The sequence below is a fragment of the Piliocolobus tephrosceles genome, chromosome 10, assembly GCF_002776525.5.
Source record: "Piliocolobus tephrosceles isolate RC106 chromosome 10, ASM277652v3, whole genome shotgun sequence".
Lineage (NCBI taxonomy): Eukaryota > Metazoa > Chordata > Mammalia > Primates > Cercopithecidae > Piliocolobus > Piliocolobus tephrosceles.
In genome coordinates this window covers 72,863,379-72,879,351 of record NC_045443.1, presented here as the reverse complement: position 1 = coordinate 72,879,351, position 15,973 = coordinate 72,863,379, and the positions used below count along the sequence as shown (strand labels likewise).

Here is a 15,973-nt window from a genome sequence, read left to right as displayed (position 1 = left end):
AAAGCAAAATTTTGCTTGGATGTTTAGTAAAACATCCTTGGAAATTTACCTGCATGCAGGTTCTACACTTCTTCGTTAAATGCTATCTGGCTAATAAAAAGTGCCATGTTGCAGCTTTATTTTCATTTTTTGGAGATAGACTCTCACTGTGTCACCCAGGCTGGAGTGCAGTGGCATGATCTCTGCTCGCTGCAACCTCCACCTCCTGGGCTCAAGTGATTCTCCTGCCTCAGCCTCCTGAGTAGCTGGGATTACAGGGGCCCACCACCACACCCAGTTAGTTTTTGTATTTTTAGTAGAGGGGAGTTTTACCATGTGGCCAGGCTGGGCATGGTGGCGTGGTAATCCCTGCTACTTGGGAGGCTGAGGCAGGAGGATCGCCTGAACCCGTGAGATGGAGGTTGCAGTGAGCTGAGATTGCACCATTGCACTCCAGCCTGGGTGACACAGCAAGACTCCGTCTCAAAAAAAAAAAAAAAAAAAAAAAAGAAAGAGAATTCTGTTTGTTTGGATGACCTGTTTTACTTACTTCTGATCTGGCTGAAATTAACAGATCTTAGGAATCTTAGTCTACAGTTTCTGACAGTTTTTTTTTTTTTTTTTTTTTTTGACCAATGAGAACTAAATAAAAAGAATGTGATTTTCACATTTAAATTTATCTTAAACGTATTCCTAGAACAGTAAGCCATTGGTTTAATTGCTACTTGATGCCAGTTTCCTTGAAGATAGCCGTTAGGATAAAACATGGTTTCACTGTTAATTCTGTAGAAAGTTACATGTTACTGTTACATTATTCTATTGGTAGATTGTTCCTTTTACTCACCACAGAGATTGTCCAAACACTTGTCATTCTTGGGGCAGGCACTGCAGGTGGCTCCTCTCTTATATGGCCAAGTTGGGTAATTGCCTCTGTAAAGTAGAAGAAGGATGTCCATTAGGAGTTTTTCAGTTTTTTCAAATTGTAATTTACTATGAATCTTTAAATAAATCCAGAAGAATAGTAAAGTACAAAGGTTCAGAGTTGGTCATAGAAGTGAGGACAGGAAGGCCGAAATGGACAGCTGCTAATATTTGCAGAGTTCATTCTATGTACCTGTGTCTATGAACCTGTTTTAATCTATACCCCATTTAATTGTGACAGCTCTGGGAGGAAGTTATTGTTTGTTTTACAGATGAGACAAAAGATGTAAGATGCCTTTAATCACAACTTACACATTTCAGAGTCAGAGGAAACCTGGATTTAACTCCAGGGCTGTGCTCCCTCTCTTTACCTACCCTCTGGCCTATATGATTACTGCCATTCAAAAAACTGTCCATCTTAGAAAAGCTCTGGTGACCCACATTCAATCTTCTCAGTTGGTCAACCCTCCATAATTTTCACTGGATAGGAGCCATTTGGCTGGTGCCCTCCAAAAAAATAATAATAACTAATGGTATGGGGGAATTTCTAAAGTGCAAATTGTTTTCACATACAAGATGTGATGTGAATAATAGCTACTACTTAGTGAGCACTCACCATGTGTTTGTCTTTGTTCTAAACAACCTTGAATAATCTTCACAAAAACCCTATGAGGAAGTTACTGTTATCTATTTATCCCCATTATATAGCTAGAGGCTGAGTTACAGAGTGTAATTAATTGACCAAAGTCACAGACTAGAAAGGGAAATAATATCCAAGCATTTTATATCCCCATAAATATCCCCATAGTAGTAAGGGTGAGAGGCTGCACATTTATCTCAGTGAACCTGCCAATGCACTAAATTTTTTTGGAACTCTGCTTTTGGAAAAAGTTCTAAACTGTTTTGTGTAATCGTACCCTTTGGCAGTCTGGTGAAGCCTATGGGCTCGCTCTTAACATAGTTTGTTGTTAAATGCATAAAATACATAGGATTATAAAGGAAACCAATTAAATTGAAATAGTTATCAAAATATTTAAAACAAGATTTGTGATAAAGTAATATGTGCTTCTCTATTAAGATCTACCGGGGGGCTATTAGTTTCAAAGTAGTGATGAACATAAACTGTATTTTGAGATCTCTGCAGCAACTGAAATATGGTATGAAAATATGATATTCACCAAGATGATACTGCTAAGTCAGATCACATTGATTGCTAATATGACGGTGGAGTGTTGTCTTCATTCATAATGAAAGGAAATGTTATTTTTAATAGAGGTTAGTGAAAATAAAAATAAAACAATGTTTTTCTAATCGAAGTTTATGGCCCTCCTTTCCCCAATACTCTACAATTACCTCCAAAGTTGAGAACTCTCACCTTAGACACACAACTTTATAACGACACCTTATTTCCAACCCCAAATACATGTTCTTATCTCATTTTGCTCCAAATTTTAAGTTGCTTCAGAAATTAAATTTGCCCTGTGCTTACTCTCCACCATGGAAAAAAGGTAATATAGTAGCAATTCTGATAGCAATTTCAAAAGATGTCCAAAATAGACATCAATAATTGGAATGTCTTTCATTGTTAATAAGCACAGTATTTATTAAGTGGTTTAAGCTCTAGAATGGTTTTAATAAAGTCATTTATGATACTTACTTGTGCATTCCAAACTGTAAAGGAAAAGGTAAAAGATCCTACTTAAAAATAAGCTAAAAACCAAGACAGTTGGTGCGGTCTATGGAAATGGTAGTATTCATCCCAGGAGAAAGATGCTACTGGAAAGGCCTGGATTTGTCTAGATGGGAGTCATTAAGACTGTGGGAACTAAAAAGTATTCAGCACAATAAAGCAACAGGATATTTCAGTGTTTTCCCTGGCAGCCTGAGAGAGAAGAGGGTTGGGGTTCTGGGACCCAGGGGAAGACAGAAGATGGATCTTTAAAGAAAAAGATAAATATGGGTAAGGGACCCTAAGGCAGTGATGACCTAAGCACACTGGTACTATCTTCACTATCTTGTGGTCAAAGTTATTTCCTCTTCTGTGCTATAATCCTCTCCTCCACTAATCCACTCTGAGTAAAGAACTGTTACACACCATACCCTTGTTCATGGTGCCCAGGGGAAATGAAGAGGAGAGTGTTACAGGCAACTGGAAGATTAAGCATCCCAGCCCCCATTCTGAGGTATCCTCAGAAATAATGGGGAGGATACTGGACTTCCTAAGATTATGTGGAATGGGGGCCTACAACTTTTTCTTTGTATATAGGAAAATAATACCTCAGAGGGCAAAGGGAAATGAGGACATTCCTAACTGGTCTCTGTTTTACCTTTTCTGCTCTTCTAATCCATTTTCCATCCAGACTGATCTCCAAATTTAAAAGTCTCATCCCTCCCCTGCTTAATATACTTGAATGGCTTCTTATGTAAACTTTGCCGTGATCTAAAAGTTCCCGCTAGGTCTGCACTGCCTTCCTCCCCCCGTTTCATCTGTTTAGCAGACGGAGGGCACCGGGTTTCTGTGATTTAAGCTTGCCAAACTTTTCTTCACGGAAGTTTTGCTGTTCTTTTCTCCACTAGACAGCTGTTCCAGAAGTTCTTATGTCTGATTCCTTCTCATTCTTCATGGCTAAGCTTAAATATATCACGGGAAGCCCTTCCCTGATTATTTTAAATAGGGGCCTTGCCTATTGAAAGTTTCTATTACAGTATTATTTATAATTGCCCCTAATTGCCCTTAATTGCCCCTAAAATGATGCAGTTATTTTATTTGTATTTTTATTATCTCTTTGCCCCATAAATATTACTCTCATAAAGGCAGAGACTGCCTTATTCTCCTTTGGAGCTCAGTAAACAAATATTTGTTGAATAAATGAATATTTGGAGTTAGTCTTTATGGAAGCATTATAACTTTGGTTATAAGTTTTGCAGTTTAATATTGTTTATAATTCTGAAGATAAGTGAGTCTAAACCTGGAAAATTTACATTTGTACTTTGACATAATGAATAAAAATCATGAATACTTATAAAACATTCACCATTGCCAAGCATTATATATACCTGGTATTTTACAAAGCCTTCTCTTGTCACTTTCACAGCTACTCTAAGTGGTAGGTGCTGTTATCCTGATCTACTGGAGATTAAACAGATTCAGAGTTAATTTGTCACACAGTAAATTAACTGTATCTTAACCATTAAAAATGTCATATGAGGCCAGGTGTGGTGGCTCATGCATATAACCCCAGCACTCTGGGAGGCTGAGGCAGGTGAATCACTTGAGCCCAGGAGTTGGAGACCAGCCTGGGCAATATGGCAAAACTCTGTCTCTGCGAAAAATTAGCTGGGCATGGTGGCGTGTACCTGTAGTCTCAGGTACTAGGAAGGCTGAGTTGGGAGGATTGCTTGAGCCTGGGAAGTTAAGGCTGCAGTGAACCATTAGCAAGCCATTGTACTCCAGCCTGGGTGACAGAGCGAGAGACCCTGGTCTCAAAAAAAAAAAAAAAAAAAAAAAAAAAGTCCTATGAAAATTTACCACTAACTGAATTTGTCTAACTGGCATTGTCTAGTTTTTTTCTGGGTTTTCTTTATTTTCCAACTCTGAGATATTCAGTCAAAGCTGTCATCTTCTGAATGACGCTTGGTTTGTCTCCTCCTTCATACCTATAGCACTCAGAATATTGAGTATGTCTTCTGAACATTACTTCAGGGAAATGGCTTGCTTTCAGCCAATCTCCAGGAATCAAAAAATTCAAAGGCAACAAATTAAAGATCGTTATATATACTGCAAATGGTTGAAAAAACTTTAAAATATAAACAACTTTTTTTTTTTTTTTTTTGGAGACGGAGTCTTGCTGTGTCGCCCAGGCTGGAGTGCAGTGGCTAAACAACTTTTATAAATAAGAAAAGCTAGTAGAAAAATGGTCAGCTCACATGGTTCACAGTAAAAGGAATATAAATAGACAATTATGTGAAGAAATTTATAATTACTAGTAATCACAGAGATGCAAAAGAGAACAAATGAAATGCCATTTCCATCAAATTAGAAAATACTAAAAAATTATAATACCTAGTACTGATGATGGAATACAAATTGATGGAATGGTGGAATGTAATTTGGCAATATGTACTTAAAACAAAAATGGTCACAGTCTTTACATGCTAGTATCTTAAGGAATTATAGGGAAATAGAAGTGACTGAAGATTAAATGTACAAGGTTGTTCATATATTAAAAGAAAATATAGTGAACAATCTAAATTCTTCAACAGGATAAACTGTTGTGGTACCATCAAGAGCATGGACTCGAGCCAGACAGCCAGATCAAAGTCCATCAGTGATAATCACTAACTGTAGGATTTTGGTGAGGTTGCTCATCACGTGTGTGCCTTGCCGTTCTCATTTGCCAAACGGGTAGTAATAGGACCCATCTCATAAACTTTTAGTGAAGATGAATATATGTGAAGCACTTTAACAGTGCTGAGAGCATTGTAAGCATTATATAAACAATCTATCATTTTTAAGATTAAAATCACTTAAAATTTCGATAAGGGGAAAATTTTCACAGCATACTTTTAAGTGAAAAATAGAAAATGTGTATTTTCAGTATGATCAGTTTTCTAAATATGTGTATGACACAGGCGCACATATGTAAGTTTAAAGAAAGCAGGAGGAAGGTGTTTTCCCTGTTTCCCAAAGTGGGAACTAAGTATCTGTTTTAAAAACAACTGTCAAGGATTGTAAACTAGTTCAACCATTATGGAAAACAGTATGGCGATTCCTCAAGGATCTAGAACTAGAAGTACCATATGACCCAGCCATCCCATTACTGGGTATATACCCGAAGGATTATAAATCATGCTGCTATAAAGACACATGCACATGTAAGTTCATTGCGGCACTATTCACAATAGCAAAGACTTGGAATCAGCCCAAATGTCCATCAGTGACAGACTGGATTAAGAAAATGTGGCACATATGCACCATGGAATACTATGCAGCCATAAAAAAGGATGAGTTTGTGTCCTTTTGGGACATGGATGCAGCTGGAAACCATCATTCTCAGCAAACTATCGCAAGAACAGAAAACCAAACACCGCATGTTCTCACTCATAGGTGGGAACTGAACAATGAGATCACTTGGACTCGGGAAGGGGGACATCACACACCGGGGCCTATTATGGGGAAGGGGGAGGGATTGCATTGGGAGTTATACCTGATGTAAATGACGAGTTGATGGGTGCTGACGAGTTGATGGGTGCAGCACATCAACATGGCACAAGTATACATATGTAACAAACCTGCACATTATACACATGTACCCTAGAACTTAGAGTATAAAAAAAATTTTTAAAAATTTTAAAAAGTAAAAAAATAAATAAAAACAACTGTCAAAAGTAAATGAAATAGGTTATATAAGTTGAGGAATTTAATTGTTTTGAAAATTGTATAAAATTGCCAAGGTTTTAATAAACGAATGACTATAACATCAGTTCTTCCACTTTGTGGTATTTTATTACCATATGCAATTTATGTCCCTGACAAACATTTTAGTCTTACCACTCTTAAGAATGTGTGCGTATGTATTTAGATAGTATATATAAAGGATGCACACACTCTCTCTCTCTCTCTATCCAGGAAAAATGTACCAGAATGTTAATGAAATATATCTCTGGGCAGAGGAATTAAGGGTTAATTTTTTCTTTATACTTTATTATGCAGATTTTCTATAATGAAGAGGAATACTGCTAAAATAATTTTTTTCTTGTTTTTTTGGGGGGCGTCTACTATAAACCAGTTGATTCAGGCACTTACCCTGGTCCGTAGTTGCATATAAAATGTGCTCCATTGGAAAGAGCATCAAAGCCAGAAACTTTAGGGCAAAATTGAACTGCGCAGCCAACTTTGTAACTATCTGCCCAAACAACCTGAAAGGAAATAAGGATTTTTAACAGAGAGAAACTATAAGATAAACATTGGGTATGACTAGGTCTTCATAAACATGGTGAGGTATATCCACTCTAGTTACAGTGCTTAAAACCCAGGAAGGTTTAGATGCTCAGAAATCAGCTGGATAGACCTGTAGTTACTATTATTTGGGGGGAGGAAGTGTATGAAATAAACGATAATTTTTGACTGTACAATGAAGAAATAAAGCAGGGTAATGCAATAGAGAGTGATTGCTGGTGAGGTGGTGCTGATTTAACTTGGTTGTTCAGGGAAGACATCTCTGAAGAGGATGCATTTGAACTGAGACTTGGATGATGAGGATGCAGCACTCAGGACACACATTCGGGAAACTTAAACAATGGAGGAAGAGCATTCCAAGCAGATGGAACACCAGGGAGAAAGGCCCTGAGATGGAATTTGCTTGGCATTATAAAATGGCACGAAGAAAGCAAGTGAAGCCAAGATCTGATGAGTTGGGGAGAGTTGTAAGCAATGAGGTCAAAGGCAGAGAAACCAATCGCGGAGATTCTTGTAAGTGCTATGTTCTTTTTCGTGTTTTAGATCACTTTGGTGGTTACAAAGTGAACAGACTGAGAAGAGCAAGGGAAACAGGAAAGAGGTAATTTTGGAAGCTGTTTCAATGGTACAAGAATGAAAAGATAGTGACTCACACATGGGTGATGCCAGTGGAGTTCCTGAGAATGAATCAGGTTCATGGCTCAGCTTAGAGGTAAAGCTAAAAGGATTTGCTTTTGAGTGTAGGGTAAAAGGGATAGAGATAAAGTTTTGGTTTGGGGCCTGAGAAACATTTACTGAGATGGAGAAAACTAGGGAAGGAGGAGGGTAGGTGGGAGCATGAGCAGGGGTTTTGTTCAGAACTTGTTGATTTTGAGATGCCTAATAGACATCAAGTGAAGATTGACTTTGTGGCTGCAGTCCAGAGGACAGGGTAAGGCTAGAGATGTAAATCTGGAAAACATGGGGCAAGATTAAATCACACAGGCAAATATAATAGATCAAGTAAATGAGAGTCTGGGATAATGAGATCAGCCTGCAAAACAGACTGAAAAGGAGTGGTCAGTGATGTAGGAGGGAAACCAAGAACAGAGAGACCTGTACTGTTACCTGGGATCCAGCACTCAAAAGAGCCCCATGCTTGGTTTAGGTCAGTGCTGTCACATAGTTTAGCACCTTTAGTGGTGCTTTCCCCTTGCTTTCTGAACAAAAGATTCCACATTTTCATTTTGCAATGGGCTCCACAAATTAAATTAAATAGCCCATCTTGACCAAGAGTGTTTGGTGTCACAAAAGCCTAAAGAAGAGTATTTAAAGGTGGATACAGCCAGCAATTAAATGCACTCCTTTTTACAGCAGTACCCAATTACATTTTAAATTATTTTATACTCAAGTGTTTGAGCAATTTTGTCATAAGAACTGTGCTAAATACAGCGGACACAAAAATGAATGAGCTAGAACCAGTGGGTACATTCACAAAACTTAGAAAAAAAGCAGTCATGAAATTCATCAGGCGAGGGTATGACCACTGTGAATAGGAAGTGAAAGATGCTAAGGACATATGTGGCACGGTGCCTTTCTCTGAAGAAATGAGGTGGAGCTAGAGCTGGGATGAGCTGGTCTGGAGTCCTCCAGCAGAGGGCAGTATCCTGTGTGAACCTAGGGTGGGGCTGACCCATTGACAAAACTGAAAGCAAAGCCAGCGTGGCTACAGAAAACGAAGAGTTTACTTTAAAAATAAATGAAATTCGCTCCCTGTATCAGGTGTTGGAACTACAGCAATTCTATCTTGGTGGTGTGGTTTTTTTTTTTTTTTTTTTTTTTTTTTTTTTGAGACGGAGTTTCTCTCTAGTTGCCCAGGCTGGAGTGCAATGGTGTGATCTCGGCTCACAACCACCTCCGCCTCCCAGGTTCAAGCGATTCTCCTGCCTCAGGCTCCCAAGTAGCTGGGATTACAGGCATGTGCCACCATGCCTGGCTAATTTTGTTTTTTTTTTTTTAGTAGAGATGGGGTTTCACCATGTTGGTCAGGCTGATCTCAAACTCCTGACCTCAGGTGATCTGCCCGTCTTGGCCTCCCAGAATGCTGGGATTATAGGCGTGAGCCACCACGCCGGGCTCTAACAACTCTGTCTTGAATAGGGTCTGGGTAAAATGAGGCTGAGACCTACGGGCCTGCGTTCCCAGATGGTTAGGCATTCTAAGTCACAGGGGAGACAGGAGGTCAGCACAAGATACAGATCAAAGACCTTGCTGATAAAACAGATTGCAGTAAGGAAGCCAGCTAAAACCCACCAAAACCAAGATGGCGATGAGTGACCTCTGGTGTCCTCGCTGCTACACTCCCACTATGACAGTTTACAAATGCCGTGGCAACATCAGGAAGTTACCCTGTGGTCTAAAAAGGGAGGGCATGAATAATCTGCCGCTTGTTTAGCATATGATCAAGAAATAACCATAAAAATGGGCAACCAGCAGCCCTCAGGGCTGCTCTGTCTATGGAGTAGCCATTCTTTTATTCCTTTACTTTTTTAATAAACTTGCCTTCACTTTATGGACTCACCCTGAATTTTCTTGCCTGAGATTCAAGAACCCTCTCTTGGAGTTTGGATCCCGACCCCTTTCCCATAACTCCTGGAGGGAGAGTAGGAAGTGAGGCAAGAGGGGAGCTGAGGTTGGAGTCTCAGCTTCTCCAAGATTTAAAGGTGTGGCAGAGGTAGGGACATGACTAGGGAGATAGTGGGCAGAGTGTGGGCTGCCTTCTCCTTGGTTTGGCAACTGGAGAGGGTACCCTCCTTTGGCAAGGGAGAGTGTACTTCCGTACTCCATGATCTAAAAGGGGTGTTTCCCTAGAAATATTTCTTTATGCCCAGGAACCCCCTGCAGGAAACTCCCGCCTGAACAGGCAATGAATCAGCTTAAGGCCTCTGTCTCACTGAGAAAGCCCAGCTTTATGAGGGCTGTTAATCCTCAGGTTTGATCCTTAAACTTCTACTTTCTAATCAGTCTAATTTCATTTTTAAAATTTCTTAATTTTATTCTTAAAATTTCTTAATTTTATTCATATATCTCAAAGTGATTTTACCTAGGGTGCTTTGTTTAAAATGATCTTGGGCCCATCTGAGACCTACTGAATGCCAGTCACTGGAGTTGCTTTTGGAGTCTGCATTTTAACAAGTTCCTGAGGTGATTCCCATACATGCTGTGTTCAGTGTTGTCTTTATTCCTTTACTATCACCTTGACTCATTTTATATTTTTATCCTTTGGTCTTTGAGCACCTTCTTTTGTAGCATTGTTATATCAAAAGTATTCTTAATCTTTGGATCCCTTCCCCATTTTAATACTTTTTCCTCAGAAGTGTGCAAATGTTAGTTACTATTCATTTGGTGTGTTTTAGTTGGCCTCTTTTTTTAAAAAAGTCAGGTTTATTAGGGTATAATAAATATACAATAACATTTATGATTTTAGGTGTATATTTCTATGAATTTTGACAAAAGAATACAGTTGTGTAGCCACTACCATATTCAAGATATAGAATATTTTTATTGCCCCAGAAAGTTCCCTTGAGCCCCTTTGTGGTCAACCCCCACTCCCAGACCCCAGCAATCATTAATCTGTTTCTGCAGTTTTGCCTTTTCCAGAATGTTATACGAATGGAATCAGTCTAAATATAGCTTTTTGGATCTGGCTTCTTCCACTTAGTATAAGCATTTGTTGTATTCATTTGTAGTCACTGCTTTTTATTGCTGAGTAATATTTATTACATAGATGTAGCACAGTTTATCTATCTTTCCAAGTCGGTCTCTTTTTAAAAGCTTCATGGGCCTCTGGTTTTTGGTTAAACTTGTGGGCTTTGGAGCCACAAGGCTTGAGTTCATATTCAAGCTTTGCCACTTACAGTGTGACCTTGGTCTTAGGTTCCTTATCTATTAAATGAGGATAATAACAATACCAACTCCATAGGCCTATTTTGAAGTTTTAAATGAGCTTCTGGAACATAGCAAGCACTCAGCAAATGTTTTTGTGTCATTCCCTTACCACTAAGTTTCTTATGCTTAAAAATTCTTAACACTTTAATTTTTTTTTTTAATCAGGCAGGTTTCTGTTGTATGTTTTCTTACTATAGTAAGCAAAAAAAAAAAAAAAAAAAAAAACCATAATTATAAGAGCTACTCATTTTTGAGAACTTAGGTGTACCATTAAGCATTTTACATGTGACATCATGTTTAATCCTTATAACAACTCAATAAGTAAGTGTTATTGCTCTTACTTTTGTAGGTAAAAGATTGGAACCTAATTCTGCCTGGCCATGAAATACTGTGAAGACAGTCCATGCCCTCAGCAAGATGCTTTTAGAGTGCTTTCTCTTTTAGCAAGCTCTTCAGAACCAGGAACCACTCTTTAAACCTTTCTTACAAAAGCACTGCACCTGGGGAACCCAGAGGGGAGGAAGATGTCTCCCTTATAGGCCCACAACCCCTTTCCAGCATCTTTCCCTTTCAGTTCTTGGTATGAGCTCTTCTGGTTCATCATCAGGAGTATGGTAACACTGTAACATACATGAAACCTACTACAGAAATTATGAAACATGTCACATTTCCATGGTTCTATGAGCATATAAAAATAAAGATGTCAAGAGGGTAGGAGGAGGAGGCAAGAAGAGAAAAACTAAAATAAGATCAGTAGTGCCATCTAATGGGAAATCCTGGCACTGTCAAACCCAAGCAATCTGCTACCCTGCCCAGATACTTAAACTATTTCTAAACTTTATAAAGCTGAACTGTCAGCAACAGAATGTCGAATTTGAATCATCTTCCATTTTATACACCAACATTTTTCCTCAATGTCAGTCTATCTCCAGTGAAGATAAAGCTGAAGTGTTGAATGAACACATCAAGAAATATCATACATTTTGTGAGGAGATAATGGGTCTGAATCTATGTTCTTTATTCTGTACAACCTCCCATCATCAACTAAAATCTGCAAATAGCTTGATTTTTGAAGAGAAGATGAGGATAAGTAGGAGGTTGTAATATCCACTTAAAGTAACTGTCCAGCATGAATTTAACACAGCAATTGAGTAGTTTTGAGTCCCCCAGGAAGATTTATTGCCATGATGAAAACAGATAGTCTTTCACCTAGCTATCAGATCCTTCTTCCATTATAATTGCTGGAAAACCAGTTCATGTAAGGGATCTACCCTTTGTTCAATGCCTACTAAATACTAGTATTTTATTAGATAATTTATACGTATTCTGTTAGTTAAGCCTTCCAACTTATCTAATATCTGAACCTCAACTCTTCCTCTTACTAGCTAAATGACATCAGGGGAACAACTTATTAACCTCTCTAAGTCTGTTTATTCACCTGTCGGTAATACCATTAACATCTCCTTAATAGATTTGTGGTGATAATTGAATGAGGTCTTCAATGTAGAGAGCTAAACACTATGCCCATTTAAAAAGTGGTTGCTGCTGCTCTATCTTCCCAGTCCAGGGGGTTCTTGGACATTCTCCCCATGATGAGTGTCCCTCTTCTGAAGTGGGGGTAGAATGTAGTGGTCTCTTAAAGAGGATCACTTATGTTAGGATCACTGAGCTTGGGTTTTAATATCTGTAAGTATGGGACTGGGTTTTAGAAAATGAATCTCCTCATGACCAAAATATTAGCCCTCCTTTTTTCCCTTAGATGTAAGGGGAAATTTCACGAGTAAGCTCAGTTAATTTTGGGAGGGTCATCTGTGAAATCTCGGGCATTTATGATATAAATTCAAGTTTTCTCTTCTTTTGATTTCCTGGAATGGTGAACACGGAGTGTCTTAACTTGTGTATTGAGCGTGGTTTAGGAGTCTGTTGTCAATTTTACAGTCTTTTGACCTCTATGTACTTGGCATGCTGAGCTTCTTGCCATTGATCTAAAGTACCAGGCCCATTCATACACATTGTATACTTTCCACACCTTGCTGAGAATTCTCTTCCCTTTCCTTTTCATCTGAAAACTCCCACTCAGTTTTCAAGTACCAATTCACATGTCTCCTGCTGTGTGATGCTTTACACTTCCTTTTGGCTGGATAAGTTGCTGTCCTCCTTGTTTACATGGCACTTTGTCAGCTTCTCTAAATTGTACTAGCCAAACACTGTCATAATCCATTTACACATAAGTCTCTCCCAGAAGGTCAATTCCTGAGGGTCAGGGACCATTTCCAGCTGTATTTGTCCTCCTTCCCTGGCTCATTCCCTATTTCTCCTCACTTCCACTTCTCCAAGATTCTACCCCAATAAAATGTTAGCTCATAAACTATTGTCTCAGGGTCTGTTTTCCAAGAATCTGGACTAAGACATATCACTAGTGCCTGTTATAGGATAGAAGCTTAAACACTGACTAATAAATAAATGAGAGTAGGCACCCTCAAACTGACAATTATTTCTGAGTATTTAAATACCGCAATGCATAACAGTACCAAGTACCACTTGTAGGCAATCTAGATTTAGCTTTCTTCTCCCTTAGGTCTTGTTGTAATCCAAGGAAACTTATTTCCTGGTTAAATTTGTTTGTAAATGTAAACCAAAATTGGTTTATGAGAGAAATTTAGGAGAAATTCATTTTACTCTTATAATACTAAATTTTTGTAATTGCACCAAACTTGGTTCATCTGTAACAGCACGAATGAGATCACAGGCTTTGTAGGGCCGAGCTGGAGTGAGAGAGTTTTTCTAACAGCATGTTGCTCCTTAAAACCACCTAATATTTCAATGTAACTGCCTTGATAGAAACGTTTTTGCCTTCATACCATATTTCAACTGATTTTTTGTGCCCCCAAACAGTCAATTATAGGGTAAGTACCGTAAGTTATTGGTTTGACAAGGATGGCCAGGAAGTGACAGTAAATAAACAAAATGTGGCCAGGAGAGGAAGGCAGTGTCTGAAGACGATTGAGACAGATGCTCCCTAGGGAGTTGTTTCCATCACGCTGCAAATGTGAAGTAGGGTTAGGAGCCAGAATCAGCCTGAGTGAAAAATAAAAAAAAAACAAAAAACAAAAAAAAAACCTCAATGGGTGGCTCTGAATGTGGCTATTGGGACTAATAATGTGGATTCTGGGGGCAGAATACCCTCAGAATGGTTCATATAAGTTTACACGTTGGCCTCTCTGTTGGCCAGGGACTGACTTTTTCTCCCTCCTTGAGTAGCACCGTGTGTGGTGCATAATGTGTATGGCACACAGTAGGTTTTCAGTTGACGTTTGAGAGAATGAGAGGTTGTGGAAGCATCAGTTCTTATTGATGTTTCTGTCTGAGAGGCTTGTTTCTTCCAATTTTATAGTCCCAAAACAACTGCCTCAAATTTCACTTAAAACTTATGCCAGCTGGAACCTGAAAATCCTTTCACTCATAAGGTTCTTTGATTTCTCACAAATGGAATAAAGTCCTATGGGAGAATCGCTGTTACAGGAATTGTTCAAAGCCCGTCCAGGTGGGTGGGCCTCACATATTACCTATCATGTGTTTAGTTCACACAACTAAACTTTTCAAGCACTATTTTCTCTGTTATTGGAGTCTGTTCTATTTATTATTTTTAAAGTAAGTCTGTAACTCCCTTATATTTACAGGTATACTATATATTTTCTTAACCTCATAGTACAATTTTCTCCTCACACTTGAAAAGACAGTTTCAAGAAAATATAGGGCAGATACTTACCTGAGTGTAGTGGCCACAGACTTTTTTGCATATCCGAGTCTTGAAGTCGTAGTCCTGGATTTCGTCATACCAGTTTGTGATGGCGGAAGACACAGAAAAGATGGGCACAGACCCAGTCCAGATGTTTTCTCCCAGTGAAGTGAAGTTTGGGTGCAGCTTGTGGGGTGGCTTCAGCCGTGTATTATGTGAAAACTGGCAATTTCTGGCCCATGCTTTTGCAATTTGGGCTAGTGCTGGGTCCCAAGTCTGCAAAAATAAACATTAAACAATAGGGGGGTCAAATTTTAAATAATAGGGGGCTCATCTACAATGTAACTGGGGTGAGTACAGTGGGAATTTTAATGGAAAACAAGGTGAGATAAGGAGAGAAAATACCACTGCATATGAATCCTCTATAAATTATGGTCTTCAGGCACTGAGTACGGTTGGTAGGAAACGTGATGATTTAGTTTCATGGAATTTAGAATCTAGGTGAGGAAAACTGACAATTCACTGAAGGCTAATTATGGGCAAAATAGTGTGTGCCGTGTTTCACAACACTATTCCATAGCCACAATAGCCCATATCCTAAGAAGTTCAGAAAGGTTAAAAACCAGCTTAAAGCCACAGATCTGAAATTCAATCCCAAGCCTTACTGAACCAAAATCCCATCCTTTCCCCAGATGCTATTCTGCCTTCCTGAGCAACTCAGTACTTTGTCAGCAACAAAAAAAGTAAATTGAGAGGCAAAAAAAAACAAAAACAAAATCACAAAAATTAACATGGAAGAAAGTAACAAAAAGAGAAGTAAAATCCACTGAAAATCAGAAAACAGGAAATGTTCAAAAAGAGAAGTAAAATGTGCTGTGGCACTTGCTTACGACAACAGTTGAGCAGACAGAGCTAAACTGGATGTGTTTTGATCACAGATTGTGAATTTACTGCATACATTAATCACAATGAAAAAAAAAAATCATTCAGGATTACGAAGGCATTAACACCAAAGTCAATACACATTAGCTGTTTCTGACTGACTGACGCCACAATTAATGATATTTTCCTTACCATGTATAGCATATCACTGGCTGTTGGTTTCACCTCTGATCGGAACTTGTTATGGATTCGAACGCAGTCTTTGATGAAATCTTCATTTTCGATATCTGGCAAAATATTTGCTGTGTGTGAATAACTGGAGACAAAAGAAACCATCCAGGCTATTGTAGCAAGTGTGGCACACATGCTTTGTCTGGCATGGAGCCTTGGGAGGCTGCAGTGCAGAGCCGCCGCAGTTTCTGAGAGTGTGATTGCCTTCCTGAGTGCTCAGCCCGCAGCTTTGCAAAGCTAGCCGACTTCAGCTTTGAGAAAACAGAACAGAGCATGAGTTCATCACTAGTTTTAAGAAACGGGTTTCTCCATATATGGTGTGCAGCTCACTTTGT

The 15,973-nt window shown here is 38.9% G+C and overlaps 1 protein-coding gene across 1 annotated transcript in view; it reads right to left on the bottom strand.

The window, feature by feature from the left end:
* The window catches only part of GLIPR1 (GLI pathogenesis related 1), a 21,298-nt gene extending 5,325 nt beyond the window's left edge, over positions 1-15,973 (bottom strand). Inside the window, exons 1-4 of the mRNA XM_023216602.3 lie at positions 15,600-15,973; positions 14,556-14,801; positions 6,707-6,819; positions 824-909 (exon numbers count right to left, since the gene is read on the bottom strand). Of these exons, the coding sequence (XP_023072370.1) occupies positions 824-909; positions 6,707-6,819; positions 14,556-14,801; positions 15,600-15,773 (619 nt within the window). The 5' untranslated portion in view covers positions 15,774-15,973. The remainder of the gene's footprint in view (positions 1-823; positions 910-6,706; positions 6,820-14,555; positions 14,802-15,599) is intronic.